General features: G+C 35.5%; 1 protein-coding gene across 1 annotated transcript in view; it reads left to right on the forward strand.

The window, feature by feature from the left end:
* MAP3K2 (mitogen-activated protein kinase kinase kinase 2) overlaps positions 1-20,073 on the forward strand; it is a 93,576-nt gene that overhangs the window by 52,112 nt on the left and 21,391 nt on the right. The window contains exons 2-8 of the mRNA XM_027082548.1: positions 3,678-3,746; positions 7,959-8,077; positions 8,752-8,792; positions 10,306-10,405; positions 15,672-15,785; positions 15,958-16,045; positions 19,309-19,439. Coding sequence (XP_026938349.1) covers positions 3,740-3,746; positions 7,959-8,077; positions 8,752-8,792; positions 10,306-10,405; positions 15,672-15,785; positions 15,958-16,045; positions 19,309-19,439 — 600 coding nt within the window. The 5' untranslated portion in view covers positions 3,678-3,739. The remainder of the gene's footprint in view (positions 1-3,677; positions 3,747-7,958; positions 8,078-8,751; positions 8,793-10,305; positions 10,406-15,671; positions 15,786-15,957; positions 16,046-19,308; positions 19,440-20,073) is intronic.

A 20,073-nucleotide genomic window follows, 5' to 3' on the forward strand; every position in this document is an offset into this window, starting at 1 on the left:
CTTTCAGATTTTTCATCATTAGTATATAGGAATGCCAGAGATTTCTGTGCATTAATTTTGTATCCTGCTACTTTACCAAATTCATTGATTAGCTCTAGTAGTTTTCTGGTAGCATCTTTAGGATTCTCTATGTATAGTATCGTGTCATCTGCAAACAGTGACAGTTTTACTTCTTTTCCGATTTGGATTCCTTTTATTTCTTTTTCTCTCTGATTGCTGTGGCTAAAATTTCCAAGACTTATGTTGAATAATAATGGTGAGAGTGGGCAACCTTGTCTTGTTCCTGATCTTAGAGGAAATGGTTTCAGTTTTTCACCCTTGAGAACAATATCGGCTGTGGGTTTGTCATATATGGCCTTTTATATGTTGAGGTAAGTTTTCTCTATGCCTACTTTCTGGAGGGTTTTTATCATAAATGGGTGTTGAATTTTGTCAAAAGGTTTTTCTGTATCAATTTTGATGATCATATGGTTTTTCTCCTTCAGTTTGCTAATATGGTGTATCACATTGATTGATCTGCGTATATTGAAGAATCCTTGCCTTCCTGGGATAAACCCTACTTAATCAGGGTGTGTGATCCTTTTAATGTGCTGTTGGATTGTGTTTGCTAGTATTCTGTTGAGGATTTTTGCATCTATATTTATCAGTCATATTGGCCTGTAGTTTTCTTTCTTTGTGACATCTCTGTCTGGTTTTGGTATCAGGGTGATGGTGGCCCTGTAGAATGAGGTTGGGAGTGTTCCTCCCTCTGCCAAATTTTGGAAGAGTTTGAGAAAGACAGGTGTTAGCTCTTCTCTAAATGTTTGATAGAATTTGCCTGTGAAGCCATTTGGTCCTGGGCTTTTGTTTGTTGGAAGATTTTTAGTCACAGTTTCATATTCAGTGCTCATGTATAATATATTCTATTTTGTCTGCTATTAATATAGCTAGGTCTCCTTTGGCTACTGTTTGCATGGTACATCTTTTTACAGTCTTTAACTTTCAACCTGTTTTGTGCCTGAATCTATAATGTGTCTGATGTAGACAGCATATAGTTAGATCTTGTTTTTTAACCTAGTCTGCTAATCTCTGCCTTTTAACTGGTTTGTTCATTCCTCTTATATTTAATATAATTACACATAAGGTAAGATTACATCTGTCATTTTATTTTTGTGTTCTATGTGTTTTGTATCTTTTTTTGTTGTTGTTGTTCCTCATTCCTCCATTACTGCCTTCTTTGTGTTAAATAGATATTTTGTTGTGTGCTATTTTAATTCTCTCATTTCTTTTGCCATTTTAAAAAATGTATTCTTCAGTCATTGACCTGGGGATTAAAATTAACATCTCAACTTAAAACAATGTAGTTTGAGTTAATGCCACTTAATTTGAGTGGCATACAAAACTTCCCTTTTAACTCCATCCCTCCTCTTTCCTTTGTACTATACAAAGGGAAATTTGTGTATATTGTTGTACAAATTATATCTATATGTTGTACACCCAACAACACGCTTATAATTATTGCTTTATGCAGTTTCTTTAAACTTGTCTATTAATTTCCTTCTGCTCTTTGTATAGAAAAGAGTTCACATAGCCTCACTGCTTATCTTTGGAATGAATTGCTTATCATTGGCTGGCATCTGAGAACTTGGATTTCAGGAGAGTTCCCAGCTGCCTAACTGATAAGAATGGCTTACTGTGCCTCAGCTGCTTATACAAACAATATAGTTTATGCTGAACACTGGCTTTTCATCTGGGAATCAGGAATTTTTGTATGTGTCTAGTTAGTCTGACATTTAGGCTTTCTCAGGGTCAGTTTCTGTTGATTGCTTTTTCTCTGTGTATGGACTATTATCTTTGTATGTCTCATTTTTTTCTTGAAAACTGGACATTTAAAATACCATAATGGGCCACCTCTGGAAATCAGATTCTTCTCCCTCCCCAGTGGTTTTTTGTTTGTTTGTTTTTTGGCTGTGCCACACAGCATGCCGGATCTTAGTTCCCTGACCAGGGATTAAACCTATGTCCCCTGCATTCGGAACATGGAGTCTTAACCACTGGACCACCAGGGAAGTCCCCTCCCCAGTGTTTTTTGTTTATTCTTCTTATTTGTTTGTTTAGTGACATTTCAGAACTCACTTTTTAAAGTCTGTATTCTTTGTCATATATGGTCAGTGAAGACTGCTCTTAGTTTAGCTGTCATCTAATGATTAGACAGAGATTTCCTTAGATACTTGGAACAGATAAGTCTCGAAGTCTTTTTTGAGTGGTTTTCTGTGTGTGTTGGGGCTGGCCTTTAACATTCTCCCAGGCATTTACAACTCCACCTTATCCTTTACTTACTGCTACACAGAGCCTCAGAGTTAGCCAGAGGTGAAAGCCGAGGGCCTTCTTAGGCCTTTCTTGAGTAAAGCAACAGCCTTGGGCATTTGTGTACCTTCTAGAGTCCCAGGAGTCTGTTCCCTGTTGACATCTCATTTCTCAGCTTTTCTGAGTTCCCTGTTGACATCTCATTTTTCAGAGTTCCCTGTTGACATCTCATTTCTCATTTCAGAGTTCCCTGTTGACATCTCATTTCTCAGCTTTTCTAAAAAATTTTTTTCTTAACCTATTGTTTGCCCAACTATTTTCCCCTTCCTCAGACAGTTGACATATGTTGTCCCTGATTGATTTCAGCAAACACTCTAAGTTCTTTGCAATGGAAAAGCTTTGAGTCAGGTTAAATAAAGGCAACCTTTCAAATGGGGTCTATCAGCCAACCATTAGATAGGTCAAATAATGACAGTTTTTTTGGAATCAGACTTTGAAGGCATTCCAGTTCCATTCTGCCCTTTCCAGTTGCTGCCAGGCTGCTCATTTTCATGGTGACTGTGGGCTGTTGGTTTAGATTGCTACTTTGGAGCTGGGAATAAGGGGCAGGAAGATAGGAATAGGGAAGGTCAGAATGCCACAAGGTTCTCTCTTTTTACTGTGACTCCTAAATGCTGCCCAGATTGCTGCAAACTTTCGGTTAATTCCCCTTTGTTGATTGTGATAATATTTTCTTTTATGGAGATTTGTAGGCCTTTACTATTTTGTTGATGTCTCTAAATATGACATTTGCCACTCAATCTTTATATCTGCCATTGCCCTGTGGGAACTTCAGTTTTTGTTTTTTTAAATTTTTATTTATTTATTTATTTTTGGCTGCATCGGGTCTTAGTTGCGGTGCGCGAGCTTCTGTGTAGTTGTGATGCGTGGGCTCCAGAGCACGTGGGCTCAGTAGTTGTGGCATGCCAGCTTAGTTGCCCCACTGCATGTGGCATCCTAGTTCCCCTACCAGGGATCAAACCCACGTCCCCTGCATTGGAAGGTGGATTCTTATCCACTGGATCAACAGGGAAGTCCCGGAACTTGAGTTTATTAGATTATCTCTTAAGTGTTTTGACTCTCAAAAATCGTTTTGTTTTGTTTTGCTTTAGCTTAGATAGATAGGAATGTGAAAAGTACTTAGGTAAATTTAATTTAAAATAATAATAATTTTCAGTTCCTTCTCAATAATTGAATATCTGGAAAAAAGAAGGCACTTCTCCCCAGCAAAATGTGTAAAGTATTAATATTGTACATTCACATTAGTGTTATTTATACTGACTTTTTTCTTTTTGTGGCTACCTCTTCTCTTTCTTCGTCTTATTAACGTGTTCATCTTTTTATGTTCTTAGGCAACAGAGAATGCTGATGAGAGAACCATTTCCCTAATTTTCAAATAGTCAAGCTGGTTGCCATGATGGGTGAGTTCCAACTAAAAGCATTTCTCATCTATAATTAAAGGATAAAATGGGAGGGACAACTTTTTCTCTGTGTGTATGATAAGCTTTTTATGAAGAAATTTTATGATTAAGTAGATTTATGTAATATTTTACATTTATTTACTTAATAGATTTTCAATTAAAGCACTTTTTGTGTTGACTTCTACAGTTTTGGGATAACCAGTTTATGCAGGACATAGTATGGACATTCAAAATAAACTGTTGAGATGGATTGTGATTTTCTTAGAACCTGATGGCCAGAGAGAATACTTGGTAAAGAAACCTGACTTTTAAAAATTGAATAAATGTTGAAGAATGAATTGTTATAATTACTCAACAGTGTAATAATATAGATAGGCTAAAGAAAATAGCTGCATAAAAATAATAAATCATGAAACTTTATAAAAGAATAGAGCAGTAAATCATTGGTGCTTGAAGAGGATATGTTTTACAACTCTTGTGAATTTCCTATGGTGTCATAATGTTAATGGAAAGAGAGGCTAAAGTATGGGAATGGATTGTGGGTGTTCAGTTTCTATATCATTTTGTTTTCTTCTTTACTCTCTTTTCTTTCTTTTCTTCTCTTTTCTCCTTGGGGTTGAGCATTCCAATGTGAGGCAGGGATTGGACAGTGAAACACTAGAAAGAAATGGAGCAACTGGCCTGTCCTATCTTAAATGGGGAAAAATGGACTGGGTAGTTGGAAGCTAAGGTTTTAAACTTAGACCAGTATCTTATAACGATATCTTAGTGCTGACATGTATTTGCCAATGTTTGTCTTTGTCACACTTTTCCTACCACTTGCTTAACAAATGTATCAATATTGGTCACTCGGATTTCCCTGGTTGGTGCAGTGGTTAAGAATCTGTCTGCTGGAGCTTCCCTGGTGGCGCAGTGGTTAAGAATCCACCTGCCAATGCAGGGGACATGGGTTCAAGCCCTGGGCCGGGAAGATCCCACATGCTGCAAAGCAACTAAGCTGGTGCGCCACAACTACTGAGCCTGCGCTCTAGAGCCCACAGGCCACAACTACTGAGCCCGTGAGCCACAACTCCTGAAGACCATACGTTCTAGGCCCAGTGCTCTGCAACAAGAGAAGCCACTGCAATGAGAAGTCTGTGCACCACAACGAAGAGTAGCCCCCGCTCGCTGCAACTAGAGAAAGCCTGTGTGCAGTAACGAAGACGCAACGCAGCCAAAAATAAATTAATTAATTTAAAAAAATATATTAGTCACTTGTATATGTATATACATGGCATTTAGGCCAAGGAACTTTAATTTGTCTGTGTTCTTTAGTGGGAGGGCTAGCACACTTTCAGTGTGTCTACTCGTGGTAAGTGTGTAAAATAAACCTCCACCTTCCTACTTTCCAAATTTCTCTTCTACAGTCTCTTTTATTTATTTATTTAAAATTTTTTATTTTTGGCTGCGTTGGGTCTTCATTGCTGCACGCAGACTTTCTCTAGTTGCGGCAAGTGGGGGCTACTCTTCGTTGTGGTGCGCTGGCTTCTCTTGTGGAGCATGGGCTCTAGGCTCGTGGGCTCAGTAGTTGTGACTCGCCGGCTCTAGAGCACAGGCTCAGTAGTTGTGGCATGTGGGCTTAGTTGCTCCGCAGCATGTGGGATCTTCCCAGACCAGGGCTCGAACCCATGTCCCCTGCATTGGCAGGCAGATTCTTAACCACTGTGCTACCAGGGAAGCCCTACTTTCTCCTTTTTTAACCATGAGTGCAGTGCCATCACGTGGTCCAAATTCTCCACTTTTGTCACCTTCGCCTCCAATTCCAAATTGGATATCCTTTTACTGAATTCATACCAACTTTTCATTTTTGTTGCTCTCAGTTGCAGTCTGAACTTTATATTAAATTGAATTACACCATACTTCTCAAATGATACTTATAGTATGCAAAGAACAGTCATTGCTTAAAAACATGTACAAAGCTAGTCACAAGAAACTGTGAATATTTAAAAGTGTGTCACAGATATATGAATTTTTGATTGAAGATTTTCTCCTGTAGTTTTAAAGTAAAATAAGAATATAAGATATCAAGTTAAACATTGCTGATAAATTTTTTATTTGAAATTATTTCCCAAGTATTTTCCGGTTTTCTGCTCAACTCACTGTCCTTTTAACGTTTGTCAGAAATACACTGCTTCTCCTGTGTGACTGTTGGTCAGGCTCTGGGATCCTTCAAGCATCCTCTCTGCCATTTGGATCAACTCATGATCCTATGACGTTTATAACCTGTCTAATTTTCCTAGTACCTGTAACCACCATAGAGATTCTTAATAGAGTAAAACAGTCTAGGAATAGTTAGAACAGTGCTTGTAGTGTATGTTCACCACTTTGCTCGATCCTTTGGGGATTTGTTAGCTTACATCTTATCAAAAGTAAGTTACCTACTGGGTACTAATTTACCATCTGATTCTCCTTCATTCCAGAAAAAGAAGGAATTCAATTAAGTAACTCTTCAGCTGTATGTTATCTCCCTGAGAAGTTACTTTTATTCAAATGGCTCTCTTTACTTTTTTACATGTACTGTAGAAAACGGTATTCATTTTTTTAAACACGGAAGTTAGTATATGTAAATGTGATAAGAGATTTAAGCCAAAGCCTTCCCAGGCATTTATTTATTTTGGTGTCATAATATTAAACATGTAATGTTAAACATTAAATATTGTGAAAATGCCTAAGTTCAAGTGTTTAATGAAGAAAATAAAACATAGATATGTTTAAGAGTTTTCCTTTCCCCAGTATAGAATTAAGGGTCTTACTTTTCTTAAGAAGGTTACATCAGATAATTTTATTCCAGTTCAGATCATTTTCAACTTATTCTTTTTCTAAGGGAGGATTTATTTTTATCAATAAATGACATAATCTGGCTTGGACCCATATACAATACACCTGTTGTTATTACATTATACCCATCTGGCTCAGTTACTGTTTGGCTAAGCTAATATTATGTAGAAATTTTATTTTACAAAGAATACTTTGTGAAGGATTAAAATTTTCTCCAGACCTGGAATTTATTAACAAAACCTTTGGAGCCATTATTTTAATTTTAATATGCAAGTTTTTTTTTTACTGTAGAACAGAATATATTGAGTGTTATAAAAAATTAACATGTTAGAGAAGTCAGCTATTTGTGTGTTTGAAAGACTGATGAAGCCATTGACTTGCCACATTCTTTTTAATGATCTCCCTTTACAGGATAAAGCATGTTTTAACTACTGCTCTGGAACATAAATTATTCTTCACCAAAATGGTTACATTTTAAAATGTAAGCTGTAAAGTCCCTCAGTTCCTTTATTTACCAATTGGTGATTATCATTAGTAGAGTTGATTTACTAGTGAAAATCAATTAAATTGTCTCTGAAGTTTTCCAGAGATCATATAGTTGACATTACTAGGAGGCTCATGCTTATAGTCTTAGGAATCTTTGATGTGTTTGGAAGAGAGTAAAAGTTCATGGTTCATGATCCTTTCATTCAGTTTTATGGATTCATTACTTTTTTCTTGCATTGTTACCTTTTAAGTTGTTAGTGGCTGAGACCATTAAATAGTTTGTCTGTTAAATGTAGTCTTGTTGAACCTTATGGTGAAGAAGTTAAAAAAAAAAAACACTTCCAAGTATCAGTATGGGTCTTCATCCACTGATAAAGCGTTTCTTTGTTTCTGACTTGAAGTATTGATGAAAGAGAAAAACTCTAAAAGGCATTCCATACTTGGAACATAAATGTTAAATGATGGTATTTATAGAAAGTTGTTTATTTTTTCCCCACTTGTTTTAATTAAGATTTTAGATGTCTTGTTGATGTTTTGTTTAGGTGTCGTAGAAAGGAATTTGTCATAACAGGGCTGTTTTGACTCATATGCTAGGATGTTACATCATTAGAAGCATCAGTATGACTTTACTTGCCTTAGAAATGTCTCGTGTGAACACCTATGCGAGTAAGATGCAAGTGCTTGAGTCTAGTGCAGTTTTAATGTTACTTGTCTTCAGTTTTTAAATAACTAAATTTTTATTTCACCAAAATAGCAGGAGTGTAGGCATTGAAGATGTTCTAAGTGCATTTTTTGCATTAAATTAATGTATTTTTGCATTAAATTTTACTATAAATTTTTGTATTGGTGTCTATGATAAATACATATTGAAATTACAATTCTGTGTATATGTTATTTTAAAAATACCAGATGATCAGCAAGCTTTGAAGTCAATCATGCAAGATTTGGCTGTTCTTCATAAGGCCAGTCGACCAGCATTATCCTTACAGGAAACCAGAAAAGCAAAATCCTTATCACCAAAAAAGCAGGTATTTGTCTCAATAATATTTTAATAAATATATATTGTTATTCTATGAATTACTTTCTTTGAATATCCTAATTGTATAGAGGGTTTGTTTAAAGTGATTAGCTTTTACACTTCCTAATCAAGTATTTTGTTATTTGCATACATTTTTCCGTAGGGTGTCTGTTTTGTTTTGTTTTTTTAAATGGTAGTTTCATTTAATGTGGTAACTTCTCTCTAGAGTTGATATTTCATCCAATTCTTAAGGCATGTAACACGAGCAATGGTTTTTATTTAAAATAGTCTATTATTCTGTATATTTACAGATGAAGATCATTTTGATTCTTTTTAAATTAATTTTTATTGGAGTATCATATTAAATTTGTTTGGGATGTCTAACATAAAAAAGTGGAAATATAGTATTCTATATTGCCCTCTAACAGAATTAACAAATGTCGCAGACCCATGATGCCATCACTAATAGATCTTGGTACTCCTTCCTGTTGAGCCCAGATTCAGCAGCCTAATTCTCAGCTCAGCTCTTTGGTAGACACTATCAATTGATTGGAGTTGACACTGAAAATGAAACCTCCTTCCCCCTCTGCTCTATTTTAAATGAGTGACTAAGAAAAAAAAAAGTGATTTAGAAATTCTGGAAATTTTATCTGATCTCTGAAGTGATTTATTATTTCATTACAGAATGATGTCCGAGTCAAATTTGAACACAGAGGAGAAAAAAGGTAAGGAAGGAAACATTATATGTCGGTTTATTGATATAATCAAATGCATGTCCTAGTTAAGACCATTAGAGGTTGTTTTTAGATTTTAATGAAGGTTCATGGCTTACAAATTGAGAATGGAATAGTCCTTGGTAACTGTAATGTGTACTTGGACTTAAGATAGAACCTGTCAAAATTCAGGCTAAACATCAGAAATGATTAATGTTTTTACTTTGCAGTACTAGGAAATAAATAAGGTCATTGCATAATGCAGTTTTAAATATTACTATTTTTTAAAATTTTTACTCAGTGGAAATTAAATGTATTTCTCCTTATTATAATTGCATCGTCCCTTCAGGTACTATATAGAATTTAGATGCGTGGACTTAAATTCACAATTTTGATTATTCTCAAGAGACTTTAATCATATGACCTGTATTTAATTAATAACATTGAGGAAAGTGAGTTGGAATGGTGACTACAAATTACTTAGCGGAGGTGGAAGCCTAGCCTTCAACTGGGTATCTGTATCTCAGTGGAATGGTGGAAGTCATAGTAGTGGTGGTTGACAACAGAATTGCTAAACAAGACCTAATAGGAGTTAGAGAAGATGGGATTTTATTTCTATTATTAGTGTCTCATTAAATTAATTTAATGAAAGATCTATCCATTTTAAGAAATTTTAAAAGGCTCATAAATCATACAACCTGAAGATGTAAAAATGATTTACACGGAGATGTTTAAAAAAAAGAGGGGGGGGACATACCAGATATACCATACATGTATTGTCCAATCTACTTTTTTCCTATTTACAATTCTTTATGGATATTTTCTCAGTTTTTTTTTATTCATTGAGCACTGTTTATTGAGTACTTACTATATGCTAGGCTATGAAGGGAATAAAGTAAGTGAAATAGACATGATCCCTCCTGTTACAAAACCTACGGTCTAGTAGAGTAGTCTCCAAGCTTAGGTGCATGGTCCCCAGGGGCAACACAAGTCAATCCTTTGTGAAATACGAAAAGAATCTAGAATTAAAAAATTTTAACTCTTTAAAGATATTTATCTGGGGGAGATGTGCTTACACGATATATATATGTGCTCAGAAATGTTGAGTTGATAAGGGTATAGGAATCAAAATTTGGATCCCTGGAGAACAGCTTTATTCTTTTTAACAGTTATGATGCATTTCATCGTATGGATGTCACATAATTAAGTTTAATCACTTTCCTCAATGAACATTTTACATTGCTCTTTTATGTTCATATAACACTTGCAGCACAAATTATAAAGTACAGAACATTTAGAGAATTTCCTTTTTATAATTTTTATTAAGATAGAACAAACTTAAGAGTTCTTGAACTTTGTGTTGAAATATTGGTGCACTTGATCAAAAATGCGCCATTGTAGTGTTTAAGTGAATGTTTACATTTTAACTTAATTTTATATTTCTCTATCCAAGCGATAACTGTTGCAAGTAAGTTATTTAACTATGCCTAAGAAAATAAAATATATAAAAATTCTGTCTATGTAGAATCCTTCAGTTTCCCAGACCAGTTAAACTGGAAGATCTGAGGTCTAAAGCTAAAATTGCCTTTGGACAGTCTATGGACCTACATTATACCAATAATGAGGTAAACATGTACAGTTTAACTTTCAATAGTTCTTATTTTGGAAAACAGTGTGTTTATTTAAGAGATTGTTTTAGGATGGTTGTGCTTTTATTTGGGGCTTGATTAAGGATATGGTATTTTAGAGAGGAATAAGATAACAGAAGTAAATTTTAACTTATTAAAATGAGTTTTTTCATTGTGGAGGATATTGAAAGGTGCTACTGTGCAAATAATTGAGAATCTATTAAAGGAGGAAATATATGTATTACTTAGAGGTTTGCTGCTTATTTGTGTTTTATTTTTACTCTTTGTTCTTTATTGATGAACTCTTTTCTTTTCATACTGTATACTTGTCTACAGAGTCAACAGAGCTTTGGTAGTTGGACAGTTTAGTTAAAGCTTAAAGGATTACTTTCATGTTTTTAAGGACGTGATTAGATCATCATGTTTATGTTGGGGGTCAGTACGTGTAATCTTAAGGGCTCACTGTGGCATTCAGGAGCTCTGTGTTCTGGGGAATCCCTTTTGAACCTTCTGTAAAATATGGATTGCAAATCTCTGAGATTTCTTTCAAGTCCTGTGATCTCAGATCAAGATCTTGAGACTTAAAAAATTTTAGGGACAGTTTAGTTAATTGGTTAATTTGTTATTGTTCCCTGTCGAAAAATAGTGTTGAATTTGCCAGGCATGATGGCTATGATTTATGAATTACAGCCCCTCATGGAGTTTATAGACTTGTGGTAGAAGCAGACAGTTAATAATTGATTTGTTTAAATATGTGAAATTCTTTGAAGGAAATGCATAAAGTGTTATGATAAAGGATAAAGGCAAGGGCAGTAGGTGTCCTATTTAGGTAGTACTAAGGAAGAGCTGAATGAGGTGGTAATATTTAATTGTTGAGATTTGAAGTATGAAAAGCCAGCCCTGCAAAGAGTTTGAGGGGAACAACATTCCTAACAGAGAGAGCAGCTTGAGAGCAGAGCACACAGAGATCCTAAGATGGAAAAGACTTGTGTGTCAGGAGTAGAAAAAGTGTCAGTGGGAATGGAGTGACAGTGGAAAGTTCAGTAAAAATTAATTTGAGAAAATGTGAAAGTACTTTGCAAATGTTAAAGCATTGTGCTAATAAAAATATTTGAAATATTAGATTTTCAAATGAATTATTGTTATTTTAAAGCAAAAGAACATGCTAATGTAGCTTGTCTAAAGAAACCACTTATAGCTGAAAGTGGAAAATATTTTGATAAAGTAAAAATCCATATCCAAATAATATTTCTGAACAAAGTGATGAGTATTATACTGTGGTAATACCTTAAAATGTTATTTTTCAAATACTTTTTTGGGTTTTCAGTTAGCCATGAACACCTCTTGTTGCCTGGCCCTATCATGATACTTGTTTCTGTTTGTGCTGGCCTGATTTCCATCTGCCAGCCCCTGAGACGCTGAGGGCTTTTCAGAGGTATGGCTGAAGGGTGTAAGCTGAAGTACATATGGCGGTGGGGAATTGGGATTGGCGATATGAGGCTCAAGGATGTGGTGGGAGGTGGGGATGGATGGGCCCCACTTACCCACGGTGGTAACTAGCTGGATAGGATACCCTTTATGGGGCTCCTTCTCTCCCCTGTCTTCCCCGTTCCCCGATCAGTGTTTCCTAGTATCTTTTAAAAACATACTTGAATCTTTATCTCGTGTTATGATTCTGAGGAACCCAGTTATATCTTTGTTTTGGTTTTGTTTGGTCTAAAATTGTATCATGGAAAACTTTCAAATGCCAAGATACATTGACTACAATATTGTCTTGATCTGTGAGCTTAGTAGTTCTGTCAAGAAAAATGAAGTTAGTTTGACATGATTTGTTCATATTGTACCTGTCTGAGCTCCTAAAATTGCTGTTTCCTTTCTGAGTTCTCCCAATTTGTTTATAGGCATACCTTGGAGATACTGCAGGTTCAGTTCCAGACCACTACAATAAAGTGACTATTGCAATGCAACTAGTCACATGAATTGTTTGGTTTCCCAGTGCATATAAAAGTTATGCTTACATTATAATATAGTCTCTTAAATGTGCAATAGCATTATGTCTAAAAGAAAATCTTAATGATACTTTTATTGCTAAAAAATTCTAACCATCATCTTAGCCTTCAGCAAACTGTAATCTTTTTGTAATAGTAACATCAAAGATCACTGATCATAGATCACCATAACAATTATAATAATAATGAAAAAGTTTGAAATATTTGGAAGAATTACCAAAATGTGACACAGAGACATAAGGGGAGTAAATGCTGTTGGAGAAATGGTGCCAGTAGACTTGCGGCAGGGGTGCCACAGACCTTCAATTTGTAAAAAACACGGTATCTGAAGTGCAGTAAAGTGAATACACTAAAACAAGGGGTGCCTGCGTATAATTTTTTCTAGGGCTTTCTTGAGGACTGACATCAAGCTAATTGATCTGTAGTTTTAGGAACCCTCTCCCATTGTCTAAAAATTGGAAAATTTTCTTTTTCTCATGCTTTCTAAAGGATTTCTGAGAGTGGTTTTGCCATTATGCTGGGTGGCCTCTTGGCAGAAATGTGGTGGAGGAGGCATTGGGGTAACATTACATTGTTTAAAATTGTCTTGCAACTCTGAGTTTCTGTGAGAATCTGTGATTCTGTAAGTTAACCATGTCCTGATTCACGTCATGACAAGCCCAGGGCATGTCCTTGGACATTGGGGGCACTAGGGAAAGACTTAACAAGGGGTATTAGTTTCGTGGACTTGTGGACAAGCTAAAAACTCATTTAGACTGCTTGTTTTTCCAGTTCTATATTTTTTTGTCGTGTGATATAAAATCCTCTGTTCTAAAAGACTATAAACTTCTGGTTTGCCAGAATTGAAACAAGCAAATTTAAGCTGGGATTGGTTGGATCTGTGAGTTAGGCTACTCTTTATCTAATAAAGTGTCGGGTTTGTGTGTATTGTCACAGGAGATAAATGCAGGCAAAAGTAAGTGGGTTTTCTAAGACCTTTTCCATTTTAGATAGGTAGAGGAGGACAAGCCTTTTTATGGGCAGTTTTCATGTAAAGTTAGGAAGATAATTAACTTATTTCAAACTTAGGTTCTATTTAACGGGGTTTTGGACTTAATTTTTAGTTTCCTTTCCAGAAATGATTTTTATTAACATACAACTGGATTTATCAGTAATAAGCCAGAGGCAAATAGATTTTATGAATGAGGCCAAAATGAATTTACCAAGCAGGGAAATATTGGGTGACTTATTTAGTATAATTTAGGTAGGGTGGGACTTGTTCGTGACTTTTAGTCCTTGTTTTAAAATTTGTAATAAGTGATCTCAGCACATATGAGGGATTACATCAGCGATATAGACAGTAGTCCAGGCTGCCACTCCAGGTACTCCAGAATGTCCAGATTTCACTTTCGTAAGCTAAAGAAGAGCGGAATCATTTATGTTCATACTTTGTTACTGTGATTTAAATTAGTGTCTTTTCCTTCCAAAGCAGCAGTATCTTGGAGAAGTAAACAATCCAATTATAAATAATGTGTAGCTAAAGTAAACATTCAGGTTTCCCCCTAAATGAAAAGTTGGCAGAACAATCCTCTTCATTGCTTTAAAATGTTCTCTAGTGCTTAAAATATAATTTACAGACTATTAAAGATGGGAACAAGGTGTACCAATATGGCTCATGATTGATAGGAAAATGAAAGGAATTTAATTAAGTAGATCAGACTTGTTCTATGATACCAAACAGTTAATATTCTTTTTTTTATTAGAAAAAAATTCTCACAGAGAAAGAAAGGCCTGATAGTAGCTAAATTGTGACAGTATAAAACTAGCTATATGAACAGAAATTGGGAATATAATTTTAAGTACAGAGTAAGTAAATGTAAGCAGATTGTATGATGTAATTCACATTAGTTCTGCTTTGTATTTGTGTCTGGCAGCCTTTCTTAAAACAAGGAATAGTTTTCATAAAGAAATCTATGGAGAATGAATGCACACCATGTCAGCTAGTGGGTTTGGGTGCAGATGAAGCTTTTACCCTATGATCTTTATTAAACAATATTTACCAAGTATTTGGTTTTTGATGTGCTCTGTGTTCATTGCTGGCTTAGGGGGGGAGTCCTTACCCGCAAGGTATTTGTACTGTAGAGGACCCTTAACTAACTACGCCTTTACGTTTGATTGGCTTATATACTGTGTTAGTTAGTGCCGGCTCACAAGTATGGAACATGTTCACTTGCTTTTATTCTGTCCTTTCCATGAAACGGAATGTACTTTGAAGATTATTGACAAAGTCATCTTAAGCTACTAAGTTTACTTTTTTTTTTTTTTTTGTGGTACGCGGGCCTCTCACCGCTGCGGCCTCTCCTGTTGTGGGGCACAGGCTCCGGACGCGCAGGCCCAGCGGCTATGGCTCACGGGCCCAGCCGCTCCGCGGCATGTGGGATCCTCCCGGACCGGGGCACGAACCCACGTCCCCCGCATCAGCAGGCGGACGCTCAACCACTCTGCCACCAGGGAAGCCCCTAAGTTTACATTTTTAAAAAAAGAAGTATTTTGTTTAGTAGTATGAATCATGCTTTTTCCTCACAGGCTGTTCAGGTGCTTTTGTCCCTTATAACATCTGATCCGTGAGAGGACTAATGAAAGCACATTTCAGCATTCAGGGGTTACTGTAGGATGGCTCACCCATTTAGCTTACCTGTTTTAGACTGTAGTGGTCAAGTCAGAGATAAGAGTGCCAGGTAGGCTGTAGATTGCAGGTACATTACTGGTGGCACCCCTCCACGGCATCCGTCACTGATGCTCATTGTATTTTGTATGTTGGTAAGCATACCGGGTGAGGACGAGAATCTGTGGTTGCTATAAAAAAAGTAAAACTTCCATCAATGCAGATAAAAGAGAGTACTTTTATTTTACATAGTTTTTGTGTATGTTCCTTAATGCTGTTTTGAGGTGAAGATATTAGAACTTAAGTTTAATAACATTATGGAAATATCCTAGAAAACTGATCTTTAATCTTTAAATGTGTTTTCTAGAAGAATTTAATGTTCAGTAAAGAAAAAAAAATATTAATCCATATTCATTTTATGATTTTAGTGATGGTAGGATGGGAAGAGCAAAACAATCTAGATAACGTGTATTCATTCAGAATTTCATTATACTGACAAATCAAAGAGCAAGGTATTTTGAGATTTATAATTCCATAGTAATGGAGATGCTCCTGGGAGGACTTGACCTGGTGAGATGGCTGCACAATTCCTATGTTCCCTTTTGTTTAGTTGGTGATTCCATTAACCACCCAAGATGACTTGGACAAAGCTGTGGAACTGCTGGATCGTAGTATTCATATGAAGAGCCTCAAAATATTACTTGTAATAAATGGAAGTACACAGGTATGAATTGGGATTTTGTTTTTTCAGTGAGGATTATAGGATTTATGCTTGTAAAAGTCAATATATGAAACATAGTTACCTAGAATGCCTGGGTTATGTTTGGTAGGGGAAAGGATTCTGATTACAGCCCTAAAGGGGAAGAATGGCACGAGTCTTCTCTTTTTCTTCGTAGGCTACTAATGCAGAGCCATTGCCATCACGAGAAGATTTGGATAACACGGTATTTGGAGCAGAGAGGAAAAAAAGACTTTCTATAGTAGGTAAGAAAGCTAGCGTCGAAATCATGAAATGGGTGATTTCTTGGTTTCATCTCCATCCTTTAAGGTAGGGCAACATCTAAACATAATCCTGATAAATAGCAGCCTATCTCTGTACTCTTTGTAATTTAGTTCAGTTAACTATGTTCTGGTATCTGATGTCCCTTGAAAAGTTAATGTCAAGTATTACACGATTAGCAGTCTCCAGTTTAAATATTTTCTTTCTTAAGATACCCAGGGTATTTTGATGTTTAACAAGTTATAAGGAAACCTCAAGAGCGTTTTAATTGTACAAATAAGCTGAAGGGAAAAAAATTAAAAGAAGTAATTCTAACATATTAAAATTAATGGATGGACTAAGTTCATAAACTTTTCTCTAAGTTTTAGTTATTGCCAAGAATGCTACCAAAATAAAGATTGCTAAGAATTTCCAGATTATGTTTTATAATTACTTTATTAGTCATTAAAAAATACACTTATATTTATGTTTATGGTAAAAAGAAAAACGGATCCTGTGTGCTTTTTTTTTTTTAAGGAGGCCTATTAGAGAGGCATAGGCTGGGCAGAGGTGCTCTGAACTCCCCAGTTCTGTGCATCTTCTTCAATTTGTATAAAACATTGATAATCTACATTTTTATATGATAAAAACATTTCATTGCTCGAAAATGGGTATTAAAGATAGCATGAAAACATATGTGAGGGATGGATTTAAAGGGGGAAGTAGGAGACATAAAACAGATGAATAGGGAGGAAGCAGGAAGGGAATCTAAGACTGGTGATAGAAGAGGATTGTTAGTAATGAAAGAAAAGATTAAATTAGCATGTGAACCAACCAGAAAATCTGTTATTCATCTTCTGTTTTGGTACCCAAAAGCTTTTTTATGACTACTTCCTTCTAAGTGTCTGTCTTTTGTCTTACTTTGGGTTTCAGAAGTGTTGGAAGTATGAACAGCAGAGATAATATACAAGTAAAATAAAAATTGCTTGTCTTCATTTGGATGTATTTTGATATAATTTAAATTTTTGATGAAAGAACATTAGGGGTACCTGAATTCAAATTCCAGCTCTATAATTAACCTGAGACCAGTAACATTGTCCTCATCTTTAAATCATGGGATTGTTGTAGCAGTCAATTGAGAGAACACTTTTTTTTCTTTTTAATAAATTTATGTATTTTTGGCTGCATTGGGTCTTCATTGCTGCGCATGGGCTTTCTCTAGGTGTGGTGAGTGGGGGCTACTCTTCCTGGTGGTGCCTGGGCTTCTCATCGTGGTGGCTTCTCTTGTTGCAGAGCATGGGGCTCTAGGTGCACGGGCTTCAGTAGTTGTGGTGCAAGGGCTCAGTAGTTGTGGCACACGGGCTCTAGAGCGCAGGCCCAGTAGTTGTGGTGCATGGGCTTAGTTGCTCCACGGCATGTGGGATCTTCCCAGACCCAGGCTCAAACCTGTGTCCCCTGCATTGGCAAGCGGATTCTTAACCACTGCACCACCAGGGAAGTCCCTGAGAGAACACTTTTAAACATTTTGCTTTTCAAACTAGAAAGCATGACTATTATTAATCATACATTTCTTTACCCTTTTTCTTATCATTATAGTACCTATCATTTTAAAGTAAAAAATTGCTAATTCACCTTAGTTGCATTAGACAGAACAAGCTAAATACATTAGTTAAATTGACACTTTAAATTCATTTTGATTTAAAACTGTACTGAATGTCTCACTCTTATTCTACTAATAAATATTCTTGTTTGACTTCAGTGCCAGCATAAGAAGAAACTGGAAATTGTAAAGTATAAAATTTACTAGTCTTTTCTTGGCACCTCTTTAAACTTGAAATGGCTTTGATAGATATGACCATTATCTTTTTTCCTTATTTATTGATCATTATCTCCTTCAATTATTTTTACAAAAGATAGAGGAAGAACTTACTTTGGGATGGGAGTATATGCTGGTGTGGAGGTTTTGACCAAGAGTGCATTGGTATACCTATTAATAACAAAGGTTCAAAAAAATGGGTTATCAAGTAAGAAGATGAAGAAATTTTCTAAGCTTTTTTTCTTCCTTGTCTGCTTCAAATAATGAGTATAGTTATCTTCGTTTCTAAATAGGGGCGTATGGAAGAAATAAAAATATTAGGGACATTGTGATCATAGTTGTTACAAAGCCCACATCAACCACTGACTCAATAGTTTCTAATAATTTTGGAGTCCCGTGTAGAAAAATTATCTTTTTCATGCATATCTCTTGATAATCATTTTGTTCTCTTTCTCCCTATCTCTTCACTAACAAATGCCGACATGCCGACACGTATTTACAGTGACCCCTTACATGAGGCAAAAGCCTTTTTTGCTTTAAATCTGACCAGAACTCAAATGCTCACATGATTTCATCATATCGTTTTTATAGTTTAATTTCAAAAAATAAGGAGGAAAGCTGAGAAAACTATGTTAATAAACATAGCATAATTAGACGAACTGTATTAGATTCTCTAATTTTCTAAAGTATGGATACATTTAAATTCCAGGAATATGGCTTGCCACCAAAAGCCTAATTTTAAGTACCCAAGAATAAAGTCCAGGATTCCAAATTGGAAACATTCTAATGTTGACTAAATGACTAAGAAGTAACCTCACTTTAGGTTTCTAAAGATTAAAGAGCGGCAATGGAAAGAACATCATGTAGACAGATGTGCACAGCATATGTTCATTATGAATAATTTTGCCATCACAACACCCTTGCAAAGGAGAGATTTAGTCCCATGTTTACAGATGAGGAAACAGGTTCATGGCGATTGGATAACTTTCCCAAAGACGCAGAGCTGGTAAATAACTGGAACTGAGATTTAAATTGAGGTTAGACTGTAAAGCCCATATTCTTTCCACTACATCATGATGCCGTCCATAAATTACATTAAAGGGTAACATATACCAGGGTACAGGTGACCTTTGGAAGTGCAGAAGCAGTGGCATTTATCTAAAAAACTTTATTATCAATACAATACTCATAATGCAGTTGTCAGCAGTCAGAAGAACATACCACCTAATAAATATATGTGAATATTACAATAAGGTTAATGATTACAGTAGGTGGGAGTTTAGGAAGGAATAAAAACATTTGAAGTTTTACAGACAAGAGTGCTCTGATAAGCTTTAATAAAAACTAGATTTCAGTTGCTAAAAGCATTCGAATTTTGAGTGTATATTTAATTAAAACAAGAATTGGTTCCCTGCTGGAATTTATAAAATCATATAATTTTTCTCCTTTGAGGTCCCACTAGTAGAGATAGAAGCTCCCCTCCCCCTGGATACATTCCAGATGAATTACACCAGGTTGCCCGGAATGGGTCATTTACCAGTATCAACAGTGAAGGAGAGTTCATTCCAGAGAGCATGGACCAAGTAAGCAAAATTTGGATGTGGTTTTTAATTTCATTTAAAGGGATGTTGTCAGGGAATAGTGTGGTTTGGCAGGTATATGGAGGAGGGGGTATTTGTTTTACCTCTTCTCCAATCCCATATCTTCCTTTATAAGCGAACAAAATAGTAGAAATATAGGAAAAACCCCACTAATTTACATGTGTCTGTGTGCATTCATGTATAAAGAAAGGTGGAATAAGGCTGATTTTCTCATGTTGCTCATCCATAAGTGAATGAATGCATTTGTTTATAATCCTGGGATTAACATTCGGATTTTTTTAAATTAACATTTGAAAGACACAGTAAAACTGTAAATATTTAACTTTGTGAAGCTGAGGTTTGTCTACTTTCTAAAACATTTAAAAATGTTTTTTAAAGTTTTGTGGTATTGAAGTATTTTCATGGATTTGCTATTGTTTTCTTAACATTAAATTGGCTGCTTATATTATTACAGGAGTTTACATTTTCTAATAATGTAGCAGTCATGGTGTCATTTGTTTCAATTTGGGTGGTGCCTTTGTTCAGTTTTCAGTAAACAAAATTATGTGAAGTGTTTTAGCTTTTAATTATTTAGATAATAATCCAGAGAGAAAGAAATAGAAAATTCCTATTTTTC

The sequence above is a fragment of the Aethalodelphis obliquidens genome, unplaced genomic scaffold, assembly GCF_003676395.1.
Source record: "Aethalodelphis obliquidens isolate GAN/ISIS:26980383/991018 unplaced genomic scaffold, ASM367639v1 scaffold47, whole genome shotgun sequence".
In the NCBI taxonomy this organism is placed as follows: Eukaryota; Metazoa; Chordata; class Mammalia; order Artiodactyla; family Delphinidae; genus Aethalodelphis; species Aethalodelphis obliquidens.